The 17,186-nt window shown below is 45.3% G+C and overlaps 1 protein-coding gene across 1 annotated transcript; it reads right to left on the bottom strand.

Moving 5' to 3' along the window:
* Positions 1 to 15,631: 15,631 nt before the first annotated feature.
* LOC111072762 (farnesol dehydrogenase) lies at positions 15,632 to 16,641 on the bottom strand. The gene is made up of 2 exons (XM_022364816.2): positions 15,983 to 16,641; positions 15,632 to 15,905 (listed from the first exon to the last, which is right to left on the bottom strand). The coding sequence occupies exons 1-2, from the start codon at positions 16,556 to 16,558 to the stop codon at positions 15,738 to 15,740; spliced, it is 744 nt and encodes a 247-aa protein (XP_022220508.1). The 5' UTR covers positions 16,559 to 16,641; the 3' UTR covers positions 15,632 to 15,737.
* Positions 16,642 to 17,186: the final 545 nt, after the last annotated feature.

Raw genomic sequence — 17,186 nt, forward strand, 5'->3', positions numbered from 1 at the left:
TCTTTCTGGGCCTGTGAACTGTAAGTGGAAGTTTTGGGGAAAAAAAAGGAATATTTTTCCCATTTCTAGTATTTAGTAAATGAAAATATGTTTCACTCGTTTGCAGATAATGAAATGCCTTCAAAATTATAGCTCATTTTATTTTTGTATCCAATCCAAATCGCTATACCCTTTGGCAGGGTATTCAATATGGATGACGGCGTCTAAGCTCGGCAGCGTGTTAATCACACTTAATCTCATTTTTATTTCTGGGTCAGCATCTTTATTTATTTATTTTTTTTTGCTTTTCACTCTCTCGTTGGCCCTCTGCTGCCGCTTTCTATTCCTATGTTGCTGTTGTCCTTTGTGGCATGCAAAGCGCCCTAGACGCACGGCCACGCCCAGCCCGACGCCGACCACCGCCGCCGCCACCACCACCGCCGGCTGCCGTAAATATCCTTGACAAATCTTTTTGCCCTTTCGGCGCGCCAAGCGCAAATAAAAAGACATTAATTCGTTGTCCTTGTCGTTGCGTTGCTGTCGTTGTTGCTTTTGCTTTTGCCTTTGGTTTTGGGTTTTCTTTTTGCCACACCCACACTTGCCTACATCCACATCGCCTCAAGTTTCCAACACCACCCACCCCCCCCCCCCCCACCCCACCCCACTCGTTTTACGGCCAGGTAATTTACGTAACGAACCTGACACTTTCTAATTTATAGCATCTGGCAACGTCGCTGAATTTTTCGCTGTCTAGGCCCAGAATCCACATAGAACCCTCCCTCCCATTTCCCACTCTCATAGCCCCAGCCAAGTCTCTGCCATGAGATGATTATGGGGATGATAATGACGTTGGCAGTGGCACTGCATATTGGATGGGGTCTGGGGACTGCCTCAAGAACTTAACAGGTGCCTGAAAGCCGCATACGAGGAGCTAAACTGAGAGGTGAGGCGACAACGAGAACGAGAACGAGAGCGAGAGCGAAGGATTAGTGCAGGATCAGAGGTTATGTAGGTGTCGGAGGTGTAACCAAGGATTGGGGGCTGTGGCTGAAATTGGAATTGGAATTTAGGTTGGGTTGTGGGTGGGGGCATGTTAAGTATTTGCTGATCTCCCTATTGCCAGGGGGATAATCAGCCACAATCATTTCAGCATTTAACATTGTAATTGCTACAAATCCATATAATATATAATTTATTTAGATATCCAATCAGCTGCCAAAGATATTGGCTGTGCCAGGAAGATATTTGCTCTGCAAGTGGAACATCCATTTACTTCCTTCTAGACAACTGTTAAAACTAAGCTTAAGGATGAGTAAGAGAGCCAGTGCTTTACGAATCCATTCTATATTTTCTTCGTGAAAAGTGCGACATGTCAGTTAGTTAATTTCAACGGCAACGATTTCAAAAATATATATTTAGGTATGTATTTCATTTCGACTTTGCCACTTTATGTGAAGCGGCTCAAACGTTTTTGCTCTGCCGCTTCCACTTCCCTTACACGGCGTCCTGCCCTACTGCGCCCCACTCCACACTCTCAACACTTTATGCTGTCCATTAGCCAACCGGTGGGCATCGACGCAGTCTGCCCATTAAGCTGATTCCCATTATTTTCATTCAATCCCATCCAACGGTCTGTGCTTTTTTGTTGCCATACCGTTTCGGTCCTCCTGGCCAAGGGCAACAGTTATCGGTTAAGCTGGAAAAAGTCAAGTTGCTAAAAAATAGGAACCTGTGGAAATATGTGTACATATATATTTATGTATGTGTGTGTGTGTTTGTTGGGGTAAAAAGAAAAGCAACGGCCGCACCGGGCCAGCAGAGCTAACAAAAAAAAGTGCGGTAAATGTAACCAAATCCGCACCTAATATGCAAATTTAATGAAGTAATTCAAAGGGTCGTCACCCCAGCACCCCAGCAGCCTAGCACCCACCCAGAGACCCACACTGAGCGAAAAACTCCATCACGAAAATTGTTTCCAAATTTGGTTTCAGAAATATTGAAATCTTTAATGTGATACCCCTCCCCATATGGCACAGAAATCCGAGCATTGGTATCTGTTTTTAGGAGTGGTGGAGGGAGGGTGGCTAAGATTGAAGATTTATGAAGAAGTAATCCAGCGAAGAGTACGATGAAACAAATACGTGTGTGATATTTTAATATTCATTATAAATTCAATTTCAGACGTTGATACGCCATGAAAGCCGGTTGGACCGATCTCAGAGAGTCCTACCAGCTGTACGAGCATTAACAGTGCACTGTAACCGGGAGCGCACTGTTAACGGAGACCATTAACAGGCTGTTACGCTGTGGTGTTTACAGCTCTCTTACTCTCTTGCATTTACATATTTAGTCACTGCGTAATCATTTCCAGAGAGTCATCTCACATAATAACTTGTGGAAATCCCTTCTTCAAAATAAAGTTGGACGACTAAGAGTATATTCTGAACTGTTTCTACAGAGGCTAATGCTTAGGCATGCCTACGATGAAGAGAGAGAAGCGCCTTATCACATATCTTCTATAAAAAAAATCTGCTGGAGCATACGAGTACAGAGCTACAACGAGGAATTATTCTGTAGCGACTCTAGCGACTATTTTTCAGAGTGCACGCTCGAGCATTTGGGTTCAATTTGGAAGAGAGACCTGTTTGCCCAACACCTTCGCTCGCTCCCCATATACACAGCCACCAAACGCCGCAGAGTAGATGAAATAATTCACGCAATTTGCCGCACATTTTAGTCAACCTTTCAGAGTCGTCTGGGGTGCCTGGGGAGCCTGGTGACGGGGGATGTGAGGTCTGAGGTGCGGGACTTGGGACTCGTGGCCCGGGACTTGGGTCCGAGACAGAACAAACGCAAGTTTGCCTGTTGGTTAATTAATAAAATGACCTCTGTCGCTATTGTACTCCCTACGAATGGGGGGTTTTGTTTTGTTTTTTGTGTACTGCTGGAGAACTAAAATATTTGCCGCTTAGTGGCACGACACACGTCCACAGAGTACCAAGACAATGGGGTCAGCAGGTTGCAAAGAAGCAAAGCAAACACTCCAGCGAGAGCGATGGCAAAAATAGAAATTAAGAGTTAATTGCGTTGCTATTAAGTTTAATTGTCGCGCTGCGTTCAAAGGGCACACATCCAGACAGAAACCCCCCGCCCAGACAGACACAAATACACAAAAAAAAAGGAAAAATAGAAATAATTGAAACGAAAGTGTGTGCAAAAAAGGACTCGAACATTAAGATGAATCTGTGTCGAGTGCAAATGAAATGGAAAGTATTTTCGGAGGCTGAATGGCCATTCATTTATCAACGCTCCATATTACGCTGTATGTATGTTTTACACCGATGGTTTTTGCAATTTTAAGACTTTAAAGTCCACACCAATCGACCCACAGAAAGAGAACTACTCGTACATAAACTTTTCATCGGTTGGGTCTATCGAACTATGGGTATAAAACTAAACGAGCACGGTTCCAAAATGGTTCCTTTCTCTGCCAATATATTTATGCAAATTGAAAACCATGTAAATAACCATCTATAAAATATATATTCTGGCTCATGAATGTATAAAAACTTCCAATAAACAATCGCCTTAGTTTTATGTTTGGCAAATACGTCAACCAGTAGGAGTATTAATTAAATTACAGTTCGCAACATTTAATTAAATTACATATCCACAGGCACTACAAATTTTCACATGATTTCCCCTTGATTTGCATTTTTTATCTTTTTTTTTATTTTTGTTTGCAGGGGATGAACCGAAAAAGCACGCAGTATTATTGGCTGGCTCTCTCATTTATACTTACTTGTTTATTCTCCATTTTATGCTTCATTTAAACTCCATACTTATATTAAAAAAAAATTGTTTTTGTGCCGCGAATTTTGGTGAAGCGAATTGAATTTATCGTACAATCAGTACAAATCACAGTATTTGTTTGCTTTTATTTTCTGTATATTTTAAAATTAATTCTAATTATGGTCTGTACTTTTCAATTCAATGCAGTGAATGCACACCACTCGAAAGTATATTGGTGGGCACTTGAACTACTGCAGAACATAGAGTAGAAAATACCTACAAAAAGGCGACACATTGTATTTAATCCAGTACTCACGTGCTTTTATTTTGTCTCCGTTTTTCACCCATTGCAAGACTATTCCATCACAAGATTCAATATCAATTAATATACATATCCATATTAATACGATTGTGCACAACTATTCAATATATGTGCAATATGTGCACTTAATTTGTACAATACAAATCAAATTTTGTATGCTATTTTTTTGTCTGTTCGAATGGGCAGTCCATTGGTTTGTCATTTGATAGAAAAAAAAAATAAAAGGCTTTTAACCGATTTGGAACATGTCGTGATGGACGGAATCAATGATTAAATTCTTCAAATATCATACAAATCCATTAAACAGCTGCTGTTTGCATTTATTACAAACAAAAAAGGAATAAGGGGATGGCTTTCTGTTGATACCCTTTACAGCTGTATCTATCCAATGGAAGTTCTATGAAATAGTCATGCTACGAGTATTTAAATGCAAGGTTTTCAGTTGTTACGGCAGCTATATACCTTGATATTTAATTTATTTTCCGATCTAAAAACATCTGACTTTCAAATACTCGTAGTACCCTTATGAAAGGGTATAAAAATCCCACCGTTCTCAGTCACCGTACGCATTCATTCATGCAGCGACCGTCATTCATTTGGTTTATTCACGTACACCCGCCACAATTATGATAATACGAGTATGATGTGCACATGTCAAACCAAAATTCATACGCCATGTTGCCCCGGAATGAAGCGCCGCACAGTGGGCCAAAAGTCAAAATATTAATCCCAACATTTTCAAACCACAACTAACTTCATTAATAGCTGATTGTTCAAACTTTATAATTTCATACTAATTTTGCTCAGATGTTAACGATACTATCTAAAGTACCATTCGTACAGAGTCAAACTAATGTTTGTTTGATAGTACAGAGTCTAATTGTCTTTAATAATTGAAACATTGCAGGAAAGTTATTTGGATTCCACTTGGATAAAATTAATATTGTATATAAAGGTATTGACTTTATTTCTACAATTAAACTTTTGGATAATATGTGTTTTGTTTTGTGTGGTAATCTTTTGTGTTTGTTTTGTTAAGTCTTTTGTAAAGTTTAGTGGATTTGTTTCGTCTTTCATTACATGTTATTTGTTAATATGTTCAGTTAAAAAAGTGCTCCCCCTTGCATTGCATACCTCCCAAAGAAGTTTTTATTTCATGTTCATTTGTTGTTGTTTTGTTCAAATCTCGTGTTATGTGAGTTCAGCTGGTGGAAACAAGCCAAGGGGTTTTTCCAAGTCATCAAAACGGACAAAAAGACGCCGAATAGCTGAGCTTGCAAAATATGACGAGCCTGCTGCCTGCTTCCGTGCTTCAGAAGCAAAAATATTGAGGAGTATTAATCGCTGTTTGATGGATACAAATCTAACATTGTAAATTAAATAACATAAAGATAAGACAAGTTCTGAAAAAATTATTTTGCGGGTATTTGTGGGCGTCTGACCACGCCCATTTTTGCATGCTATATGTTTTATAGACTGCACAGACAATTCAGTAGAATTTTCATTCCGATCGGTCTACTGGATGTATACACGTAAATACACCCACAGTGCGCCTTGCGGTGCGACAGAGAGGAAGAGAGGGAGAAAGAGAGACAGCGGTACAGACAGATGTAACCATAAAGCGAGCAGCCGGGACAGGGACGACGAGGAGGACAGGAGATGACTTGGGCGGCACTGGGACGTGGGCGGCGGCGGCGGTGGCTGCCTCTCGAGTGTGCAACATAATTGAAAGCTGCATGCGTCAACATAATTTTCTGACAACTTTAGTTAAGCATGTAAATTAAGTTAAAAATAACGATGACATTGGTTGCATAAGCGCAAATGTTGGCGCAGACGAGGAGAGGCCAGGCAGTGGCTGTGGCAGTGGCTGTGGCAGGCCTGCTGCCGCTTTCTGCTGCTCCGTGCAGTCGCTTGCACATTTTTCCTTTGGCCCGGGCACAGGCACTGGCACTGGCAGTGGCACGACTGCTCGTAATTGGAGCGTGGAATATCACTCTTCATGTTATGACATTTTTTCGCCAACAGCGAATTAATTGTACACCGAGAGAAAAGGCTGTGCCTGCACTTGGGCCACTCGTGGTGTGCCTCGTGGTAATCGCTGGCAGAAATGCTGAGTGCTGTGTGTATTTCCTGCAGTGCACTTATCTGGCCTGCGACTCACAAGTATTTACACGCCACAAACACACATACGAGTCGAGCACCTGCTCTGCCCGACCATGTTGCGGCTGTGGCAGTGGCTGGGGCTGCGGCTCCTCGATGTGGTGTGCCGGAACTCTTTCCCCCAGTCTGCACCCTGCACCACATGCAAAGCAAACCGTTAAGCACCAGAGGAGCAGCAGCAGCATTAGCAAAAATAAAAGGAAAGGAAGGAAAGCGACGCCAAGGTTACGCGCTACCTGAATATAAAAAGGCAACTATCGACACACTCAAACGCCCAGAAGCCAAGACACACACACACACACACAGATGCACACTAAAACACACCTCCCCACACACATGAAGAAGCCAGCAGCAAGCAACATAAATTTTAACTGCATCCTGCTCCAGCTACAGCAACTGCTACAGCTACTGCTACTGCTCCTTATCCTAGCTCCTTATGCAGCATTTTCTTGGCTCGCTGCCTTTATCATCATCATCCGAATCACTATTGCCATGTCTTATCGGAATAGGATCGTTCCAGATATCATATCATATTTGTACCAAAACAGCTTAAATGGATATGCAATAAAATCTAAGGCTGCCTTCCTCTCTGGTTTCATTGTGAATTTGCGAACAATAGATTTATTTAAAAATATAATAATATATTAATATCAGTAAATTTAGTATATATATTTATATATTTAGCCTTTAATTAAAGTTTTAGGGGCGCACATAAAATTGATTTCGCGTGAAAATTAAAGGGGTTAATTTAGTTTTCAATCGTCGTAATTTAAAAATCAAATATAAAAAGAATAAATTATCTTCTTTCGATTCGTTGGCCTCTCTTTATATTTCGAGTATTATTTTACGAAAGCAAACAATTAAAAGCAATTACGAATACCAAAAAAAACTTCTGCGAAAAAACAAAAGAAGACACCAAATAACTTGAGAAAACCAATTAAGAAAAACTGGCCATCAAAACAGAATTCAGAATTCAGTTAAAAGTGCGAAGTAATTTCCACTTTTATTACATCTGGCAAGCATAAAACTGTCCCGAATCACAGCCACAATTATGTTGATTGTTTGGATAATGAGCATTTCGATTTTAAAGTCATTTACAACTCAAGCGAACATTATGGCCAATGAAGTTCCCACCATCAGCGGATAATCCATGAATCTGTGGCCAAACATCTACGGCTGGTGGCCAGGCCACTCCATTGTCGTTATTGTCGACATCAACATCAACCCAAGGAATTCAATGGTGTTGTTCGTGGGTCATTCACAGAGACATGGACGGCACTGTGGTGGGTGGGGGGTGGTGGGGTAACACAACTTTTTGTCTCCATCCACAGCAGCAACAAAAATAGCAAAACGAGGAAGCGACATCCCGGCACAGGGTGGCGAGACATGGTGTGGGTGAGGGTGAGGGTGATGGTGATGGTGAGGGACGTTTATTAACGAGAACGCCCACAATGCCCCGTAAAGTGCTTCATATTACGCCACTAATTGCATAATTTCGTTGCCATTTTTATTAGTCTCGCAGTGCGATGCTCCTGCCTTTGATGTCCTCCAGAGTATGAGCCAGTCCACCAGCCACTGTCCGACTCCACAAGTCTCCCCTCTATACTCATACCATCGGATCGCATCGCATCGCATGGCATCGCATGGCATTCTATTCCATTTCTGGCTCTTTCCGTCCCATTTACGTTCGAGTGGAGTTCGACGAGCAGCTGGGGAAATGGAGAGTGGAAACGAGAACGAGACCGAGACCGAGACCGAGAACAAGAGCTGTCGCCCACAATTGCCATTAGATTATTATAAAACGGGAGTATTTATTGCATAACATGTACATAGAAAAGAATGTAATGTCTCTGAATTGTCAGCGCTTTTGGAACGCTTTCGCTTCGGTTCAATTGAACGGACCCTTGCCAGAGATGCGACTGTCATACAGTGAATACCAGCGAAAAGGTCACTACACAAAGCGGGAGAAATATAAACATTCCAAAACGATTAAAATAAATAATTAAAATAGGGAACAAAATAAAATAAAAGGAAAAAAAAAAAAAGAAATGAGAAAAATAAGAATGGAAAACTATGAACTTATTGGCCAAGAATTTCGAGGATTCCAAGTTGGAAATTTGTAAGAAAGAAAAGCAGTCACAGAGGCCTCAGCACTGCCCTTAACAATTTTGTTGTCTGTTAAGGGGACTCAACTCTGTGAAAGACATTGAGCAGAGCCCGCCCGATGTCGCTTTCGTAATGCATTCTCAGAGACAAGTACCGTCCCGCCCGATTGAGCAGCACTTTTCCCATCCCCATTCCCATCCCCATTCCCATGCTCAGGGCGGGGAGTATTTTATAGTTGCTTAATAACGATTCCCTCTGGACCCTCACCCCAAGCACCTATGCCGCCCCAAATGGTCAGCTCATGATGATCCGCGAGGCAGTAACCCCCAGTCTATCTCTGTGTGTGTGTGTGTGTGTGTGTGTGTGTGTGTGTGTGTGTTTGGTGTCTCCTTACCTGACAGATTTAATGGGTGCAAAATGCTGGTCACCATAATATTGTCTGCTTGCTGTTGTCCTCTCTTGCCGTTGTCGTACTCGTTGTTGTTCTGTTAGTCCGACTGTTGCATTCATGACTGCTTCTGGCAGCCTCGAGGGACATCTGTCCACTGTCCCCACTGAGCATACAGTAAAGCTGTGCAATGGCAGGAGTTTCACGACTCGAGTCGGAACTCGCAGCTCGCTTCTCGGGGGAGCCCTGCCAATGAGATTGTTTTAGCATAACCAATTCGTAAGGGTTCATTACTCCCGTGGAAATATGGTATCGATGCTTCAGTGAACGGTGGTGGGGGATGGCGGGGGATCTAAAAGCTTTGTTGCATTTGCAACACTTGCAGCACTACAAAGCACACGGCATGAGGCACTTACAAACATTTTACATCAACTAAAACCGAATCAAATTACGTTTTGCAGCCGGCACCAGCAGACTGCAGACTTTTTGTGTGTTGTTGCATGCAACACTGTTGAGATGGGTGGAAATTCCTTCTACAGGTGTGTACCTTTTTGGCAATTAAATTACCAAAGCAAAGATATTTTTTTACTGCTGCTGATGGAATGCAATCTTTTTAAATTTTTCGTTAGTCGATAGATTGCATTTTTGTGGTTTCCATTTTGCCAACTGGCTTAACAATTGAGTGTTGTATAGGTAAATGTAGTTCTGCATATTTAATATTTAATTATTTTCTATATCAATCTTACAACTCTTTGTTATCCAATGGCATGAGGATTTGTTGTGTTGCCATCCATATTGAACGATTTTTTATGATACTTTTCCAATCAAAGCCTTCCTTTATTCCTTTATTCCTTCCTTTGATTGATTGTATAACACAAACTGCATCAAAAAGCTTTACTTCTTTTTTTGCCCCTCAGGGACTTTGCAGCGTTTGTGGAAAATTATATAATTCTGGCTCTTGTTTTTTTTTTTTAGTTGCTTTTATCGGCCTGCAACAGAGGGGCTCGTAACAGCGATAAAAATGGTAGTCCGCACCGCTTCAGAGCGCCATTCCTTCGTAACTTCCTGCTGCAGCCGCAGCCACAGAGCAAAACATGGGAGGGATGGGCCAGGATGGGATGGGCATGGATAGAGGGCTAGGGAGAGTGCGTTGCACGCATATGCAGAGATTACGATTACGTATTCAGGAATGCACGAAGTTTAAAAAGTTCCAAGCCCATAAGCCACAATGGCCACGTCTCACACAGGCTTGACATTTATTATCTGCTGCTGCTGCTGCTGCTGCCGCTGCTGCCTCTGCTGCTGCGTCTTTTGATGCCCTTTCAAAAGCGATATCATGACCATTTTCTAAATGTTGAAAGCGCAAAGATTGGCTATTCATCGAGAGATGAAGAAGATGACTTACCCTGAAAGCCTAAGCTGTAAGATTTTACAGGGATTTGACATACAATTTTGGAAGCCATTCCTCTGATACTTGAGCCCTGCTTCCTGTGAAGATCCCAGTGGATCAATGGCTCTGTAAGGGTATCAGATGCCTCGGCCATGCTGCAAGCCTTCCTATTTCGTTTTTATTGGAGTCCCCACACACCGCCACACTACACACACACACACACACACATTTATAAAAGAGATGGACGGAGCGAGTGAGAGATGTGTGATGTCGAGCTGGAAGAAGAATGAGAGCCTGACCCGACCCGACCCGACCCGACCCGAGCCCGGACCCTGGATCGTTTGCGGTCGAGGGTTGGCGGTTGCCGGTTGCCGGACGGAGGCATTTGCATGCCCCGTTGGCCATTCTACGTGTCGTAGGAGGAGAGGAGGTCGACGCGTCGACCGAACTGGGATTGGCCTTTTGATTTCGTTAGCAAGTTTGGGCCAAACTCTCTTATTCCCGAGTCCGCACACGTTTTTGGGAAATGTGCATTTTTCGCTAAATGTTTTGTAAATGTTTCCGCTCTCAACTTTATAATTAGTTAACGTTACCATCGCCCAGAAGCATGGGTAAGCCATGGGAAAAAAAGCTGCGACAGCGACAGCCACACGCGACAACGACAACGGAAGCGAAAAAGCCAGAGAGGCAAGAGCATAACGGAAATTATATAAGTTGAGGGGAAGCAGAGTGTGCGCCAGTGAAAGGAGGCGTTTCAGCGTAGCGGCCACCGATGCCCTTCTCGCGCCGGAGAAAGATCAGTTTTGAAATCTGATGGCTGGCAATTATTCTTGGATTTTTATGGATATACTGAGACAGTTGCCTGGCTGAACCATTGGCCTAATGAAATTGTTGGATAAGTTCTACATTTAAGCAGACTTTTCCAAAGATCGATGCAAGCACATTTTACTACTAACAGAATATAATCAAATATCTCTTATGCAGAGTCCATTTTTATGTTCAATTTCTTTTATTTATATTCCCCTTTCGGGCACTTAGGATTTAACTTTCACGCAAGACTAAACTCACCTGATGCGACCAGGAAATAGTGGCAAATGGCTGGTTTCCTCTTCCAATGGCAACCGAGGACTCAACAGGTGAGGAAGTGCCTAAGTCGGCCCACTCCAGTCCGTTTGGTGGCGACGTTTCTGGCTGGGGTGCCAGCAAATCGCGGCAATCTCGAAATGAGTTGAATGTCAGACGGTTGGCCACAAAAGCCAACATCTTTCCACTTCCCAAGCCACACACACAGACAAGGGCCACACAGCACAGGGGGCCGAGGATGGGGCCTGGGTTGGAGGCCCCCCCCCTGAGGCGGTGGCATGCAAAATGCCAAGCAACGCAATCCACCCACACGCGGGGCACTCGGGACCTTCTCGAAGCTGTTTAATTAGATTTTCGCAGCGAGATGTGAGCCGCGTGATTGAGTCACAGCTGAACTGGGAGCTGGGACTGGTAGTGGGTCTCTGGCTGAGGTTCGGGGACTTCCAATAGGACGCCGACTGGGACTGGGGACTGGGACTGTGACTGCGTGCTGGGTTTGGGTCTGCATCTTTGGCTCGCATTGAAGTTTTAATTAAAGGGCAACTACTGGATTGGGCAATCAAATGCATTTGGAGCACCTGCTCCAAGGAGCATCCAAGCAGATGGTTGACTGGCTGGTTGGCCACAACTTATTAAAAACCGTCAGCATTATGTTAATTAGCCCCACAAAACTGGACAGTGAAAACCGAAATGTTGCGGCAAATCAATCAAGATTCAGGGCCGTTGCCTGCCCTTGAGGGAGCCGATCCCCACCCTCACAAATGTCAGCAAATTAACAAGTGAATGGCCGTCCAAAGGGCCTCCAGAGGGAGAAGTCCACTGATTAGCGTAATCGGACCCTAGGTCTCACCACGACTCGGCTCGCCTCGCCTCGCAACGCCACGCGTCGCGTTTTTGCCTAATTTTAATGCAAATTCCAAGCTGACGCCAAGAAGTGTGCAGCCGGAATTTGATCAAATTTCGGACACCCATACCCAGGCAGGTGACGACGAGAGAAAAAAGGACCTTGCCTCGTCCTGGGTCAGCCGCTGTTGTTGGTGCTTGTGCGTGTGTGTGTGTGTGTATGTGTGTGTGGTGGGGGTTGGGGTTGGGGTACTGACCAATTTGAATTTAAATGGGAATCTGCCTGGCGGTGCTTTGCATTCAGCAAGTTTTGCCAGTGATTTAAAGTCCGATTCGGCACTGGTATAAATGAATATATTTACTCCGGCAAGGGGGGAACTATATCAAATAGCCCTTGTGGCTATCCCAGAGGGGGTACAAGTATATGTACATAAATGTATTTGATTTAATGAATTATGGAACAGGGTATTCAATGAATTCAGCTGGGTAGTTCATCCGATTGAAACTTCTATATTGTTTGGCAAAAATTGCCAGAAATATCCGACAGCTTATACGGATTGGAATCACCAATCAAACTCCCTGCCTGCCCCCTTTAATCGTTAGTCGAGAACTTGTCAAAAGTGTTTAAGGGAGGGCGGATAATTAGCAGAATGTTGCAACGGGCGTTGGAGCGTAATAACTAGTCAGTTGGTTCTAACTTACAAGCCAAGGTCGCGAGAGGAGAGCCGCTAACAGCGAGCTGTAAACGGCCACAGACTGTTAGCGGAGATCAGTAACAGGCTGTTAGCGGAGATCAGTAACAGGCTGTTAGGGGCGATCAGTAACAGGCTGTTAGCGGAGAACGCTACTGTTACCCTGGGCTGTTAACAAAGCTGCTGCCCCCTTAGAGCTTCTGCCCTGAGCACTAAAATTCCGGATAATTATTACTACTTAAGATTAAGATAGATTACATTGTGTAGAGAAAAAAAACGGGGATTTTTACCAGTGTGGCCGCTTAACATTAAGCGAATAATCGAATGAGCAACAACTTGTCGGTACCTCCCACTGACCCACCCACTCAGATTCCATCGAGGCAATCGAGGCCACTCCGCTGCGTAGCAGGCAATTAGCCGCAGAACTTTCACCTTTCTCCGGCTCACTTAAATGGCTGCGCCTGGGGTTGCATATTTAAAAACAAATTAGAAGCTGGCCACTAATAAGTGCCGTAACATCGCCACCGCCACTGCCACCTGCCACGCGCCACCCACAGGCCTCGGGCAGGTCTCGGGCAGGCGGAGAAAAACACGAGGCGCGCATGAAAAGGAACAAGTTCAAGTGTCGAGTGGAAAATAAATATCTTCCGTTGCCCCAGCACCAGCACCCAACAAAAGTCGAGGCGGCAGCTAGAGCCACTGCTGATGTTGGAGCTGAAGCTGTAGCTGAAGCTGAACCCACTTTAATCCGTGGCCATGGCGCCGACACGCTGCTGATGGGTAAACGGAAATGGAACATGAACGGAAGTGGCCGACCACACCAGAGAGAGAGAGAGAGAGAGAGAGAGAAAGACAAAAGCATACTCCGATGCGGAATTGCATTTCGATGGTTTTGAGCTCGAGTTGAAAGGTACGAGTATTCCGAGCCATAAAATATCTTGAGATGAAATCCCTACAGCTTCAGGCACTAAGATAATGCACGTGAGGGATCTGAATAAATTGAGGTTTATGAAAATGATCTTTAAGAAGTTCTTCTGATACTGAAACGCATATAAATCTGCTGTCAGAAACGGCTGATCGATCAAAAAGATCAAAGAGCATTCCCAGCATTAATTGCCTCATGGCAAAAGTCTCTCTTTAAGTCCCAATCAAATATTATTTTTATACTATTTTGAAACGCCAATCAAACCCCTCAGCATCGAACGTTTTGTGTGATATTTTAGTGACATTAATTAGCTTTGGGCTCTCGGCTTACATATTTCAGTTGTCGACTTAATGCTCAGCCCGCCTGACGGATTTAAGTGGATAACCAGGGGAAAAAGAAGCATGAGGAACCGCCCCAGAGCAGCAGCTGACAGAGAGTCGGGATCCTCTCAAGCAGGAAAAGAGACACGAGACAGGGCCAACAAGGAACCGCGACATTATTAGCTCTATTTGTGGCAGACTGCTGCCTGAGCAGGTGAGCGGGGTGCAAGAAAGCTGCCACTGAAACAGACAAGTAAGCGAGGAGCTGCCCCAGTTCCCTCCTTCCTTCCTTCCAGGATTCCTGACAACAATATTGCAACAGCAGCAACATTGACAACACCGTGTTTATATGCAACATTGACAACTTGGCGTGACGCGAGTGACGCGAAACGAACGCTGGATGTTGGATGCTGCTGCCGTTGCTGCTGCTGCTGCTGCCACCATAAGCATAAGCATAAGCATCACCATTACCCGTTACTGCAGCAGCTTATGCCACTGCTGCCGCCTCGCTTGCGAGTCTTCTTGCCTTCTGTTTGCAGGCAAGTCATAAAAGTTGTCTGACTTTGGTACTTGCCCAAAAGGCGACGGCCCAGAGCCCGCCGGATAGAGGAATGCGCCATGTGTGCTCCGAAAAATACTCCAAAAATGAAATGCAAAATGTGAAGCAACGGCAAAAATGCACTGGCAGAAAGAGCGGAAGCAACTGAAGATAATATTCATGATCTTTAAAACGATATATATATATATGTGTGTATATATGTATGTACAAAATAATCTCATAATCTCTCTCAATCGGTGCAGCACATGAGTTTCATTTGCATTTCAGTGTCCATTGCATACGAATTTATACGTATAAATATCCGAGATCCGAACTTCGCAGCATTTCCAGTCATGCGAAGCAAGCAGGGGACATATGAAGTGAGAATGTTAGCCTTGGAATTGTTATGGCACAGAAGAATTCACTCGAACACCTTTGAACACTTTCGAACACCTTCGAACACCTTCGAACAGCTGACATTCTAGTTCTCTCATTCAGTTGGGATATTTCGGAACGGCATTCATTTGCTGTCTTAAAAGCATTCATTCCTAACATTCAACTCTATGCGAATGTGGTCGGAGTGAAACACTTGAATTGCATTTCTCTAAGTGGATCTTTGGCGATGCATCGCCGATGCTTTGCATATACTCTGTCTCTTCTACTCTAGCCACACTCTCTCTCTCTCTCTCTTTATCTATCTCCATCTCTATCGTTTCTCGCTGCTCTCTCTGCCTTTCGTTTGGAGCATCTTCTGTGGCTGAACTTTGGCAGTGTATGGGTCTTGGGGGCTGCGACTATATTACATTTTATGTCAAACGCGTACGCTTTCAATATTGACAGAAAGCGTAGTTGCTGCAGACGCTCGCGGATGCCGGTGCGGATGCCATTGCGGATGCCGGTGCGGATGTGGACGCGCCACCTGTTCCGGCTGCCGCCCCCTCCACTCGCACCACACACCCATCGTCATTCTGGTCTTGTCATGCTAATGTTAACTTATTTTCGCATTTTTCGGCATGCCCCACACAGCCCAGACACAAGCCCAATCCCTGCACCCATCGGAAGCTATTTTCAAATAAAGAAAACGCAATTTCAGTCGGTGAGCAGCCACTTGAGACACGCCCACTGCGAGCTATGTATATTCGCCGAAAATGATGCCATCATCGGGAATGATGATGATGAGGCCGCCTGCGGTGCGGCGCCTAAAAGGGCTCGCCCAGCGGCTTGATGGTCAGCTGATGCACCTGGACGTGCGGCGGCGTGGCCAGGGCGTAGATAATGCCAGCGGCAATGTCCTCGGGCCTCAGCATGGGCAGCGCGCCATAGCCCCTGGGCAGAATCTCCGTGTCCGTGACCCCAGGAGTGATGCTCTGCGGGGAGAGGTGGAGCAGGGATTAATCTTGCGATGGGGAACACTGAGACCTGAGGAAATCAAGTCAGAACCCACCGTTATCTTGATCTTGGTCTTGAAGCCGCGAAACTCCTGGCGCAGCACCTCAAGCATGGCCTTGATGCCGTGCTTGGTCAGGGGATACATGTTGAGGACTTGCAGCTCGTCGCCCGGCGGATTGATGATCGTCTCGCCCGTGAGGCTGTTGATCAGCACCACATGGCCGGCCACGTCGCGCTGCTGCATGGAGCGGAAGGCGCGGCGCGTGCAATTCAGGACGCCCATGATGTTCACCTGCCAGGTCTGCTCCAGCTTCTGCAGATCCTGGGTGAGCAGCTGGCCGGGGAACAGGCAGCCGGCATTGTTCACCATAATGTCGACACCGCCCAGCTGCTCCTCCACCCAGTCGAAGGCCGCCGTAATCGAGTCCAGGTCCGACACGTCGCAGTGCATCAGGTGAAAGCGGCCGTGCAGCTCCTCCGGCAGCTCGGCCCTCAGCGCCTCCATTCGGTCCATCCGTCGGGCCAGACCCACCACCACCACACCCGACTCGACCAGCTGCTTGGCCACGGCCGCCCCTATCCCTGAACTGGCGCCCGTCACCACAGCCACTCGGTCCTGCCAACGATCCATCTTCGATGATTGGGGGGGTGATCGACTAGATTCGCTTGGGAGTTTGCTTAAGTCTGTTTTTTTGCTCCTCGTCTAGTGGAGCACTCTTCGCAACTAACTCTGGATGGCCGCCGGCTCGAGGCTTATATACGATTGCGCATCAAGCCGCACCAAAGCCGCGGAACTAGCTCCAAGACATTTCCCAGCTGGCCACACCCGTCATTGCCCATGCAAATCAATTATTAAATGGGGCCCGCCCAAGCGCGCACGGTTCACACGTGAGCTGAATAATTGAGGCGCCCCGAGGGCTGGGGCGGAGAAGGTGGCAAGTGCCGCCACTGGGTGGCACGTTCATTGGGGCAATTAAAACGTTAAGCGGCAATCGTAAATATCGCAAAAGGTCAAAGAGCTTCCACATCAAAGCTAAGCCATGTGCATGGGGTATGACAGTGCTGATCGATCGTTGCTCAAGTTATTGCACCGATTTTTATACCCGTACTCAAAAAGAGTTAAGGGGTACATTAGTCCGTCCGTCCGTCCCGCCTAGTTCTCAGAGACTATAAGAGCTGGAGCAACCAAATTTCAGATGTAGAATAAACATGTTAGATGTCGATGACATAAATCATAAGCTCACAAATTTATATACTGA

This window comes from Drosophila obscura, unplaced genomic scaffold (assembly GCF_018151105.1).
Source record: "Drosophila obscura isolate BZ-5 IFL unplaced genomic scaffold, ASM1815110v1 contig_185, whole genome shotgun sequence".
Lineage (NCBI taxonomy): Eukaryota > Metazoa > Arthropoda > Insecta > Diptera > Drosophilidae > Drosophila > Drosophila obscura.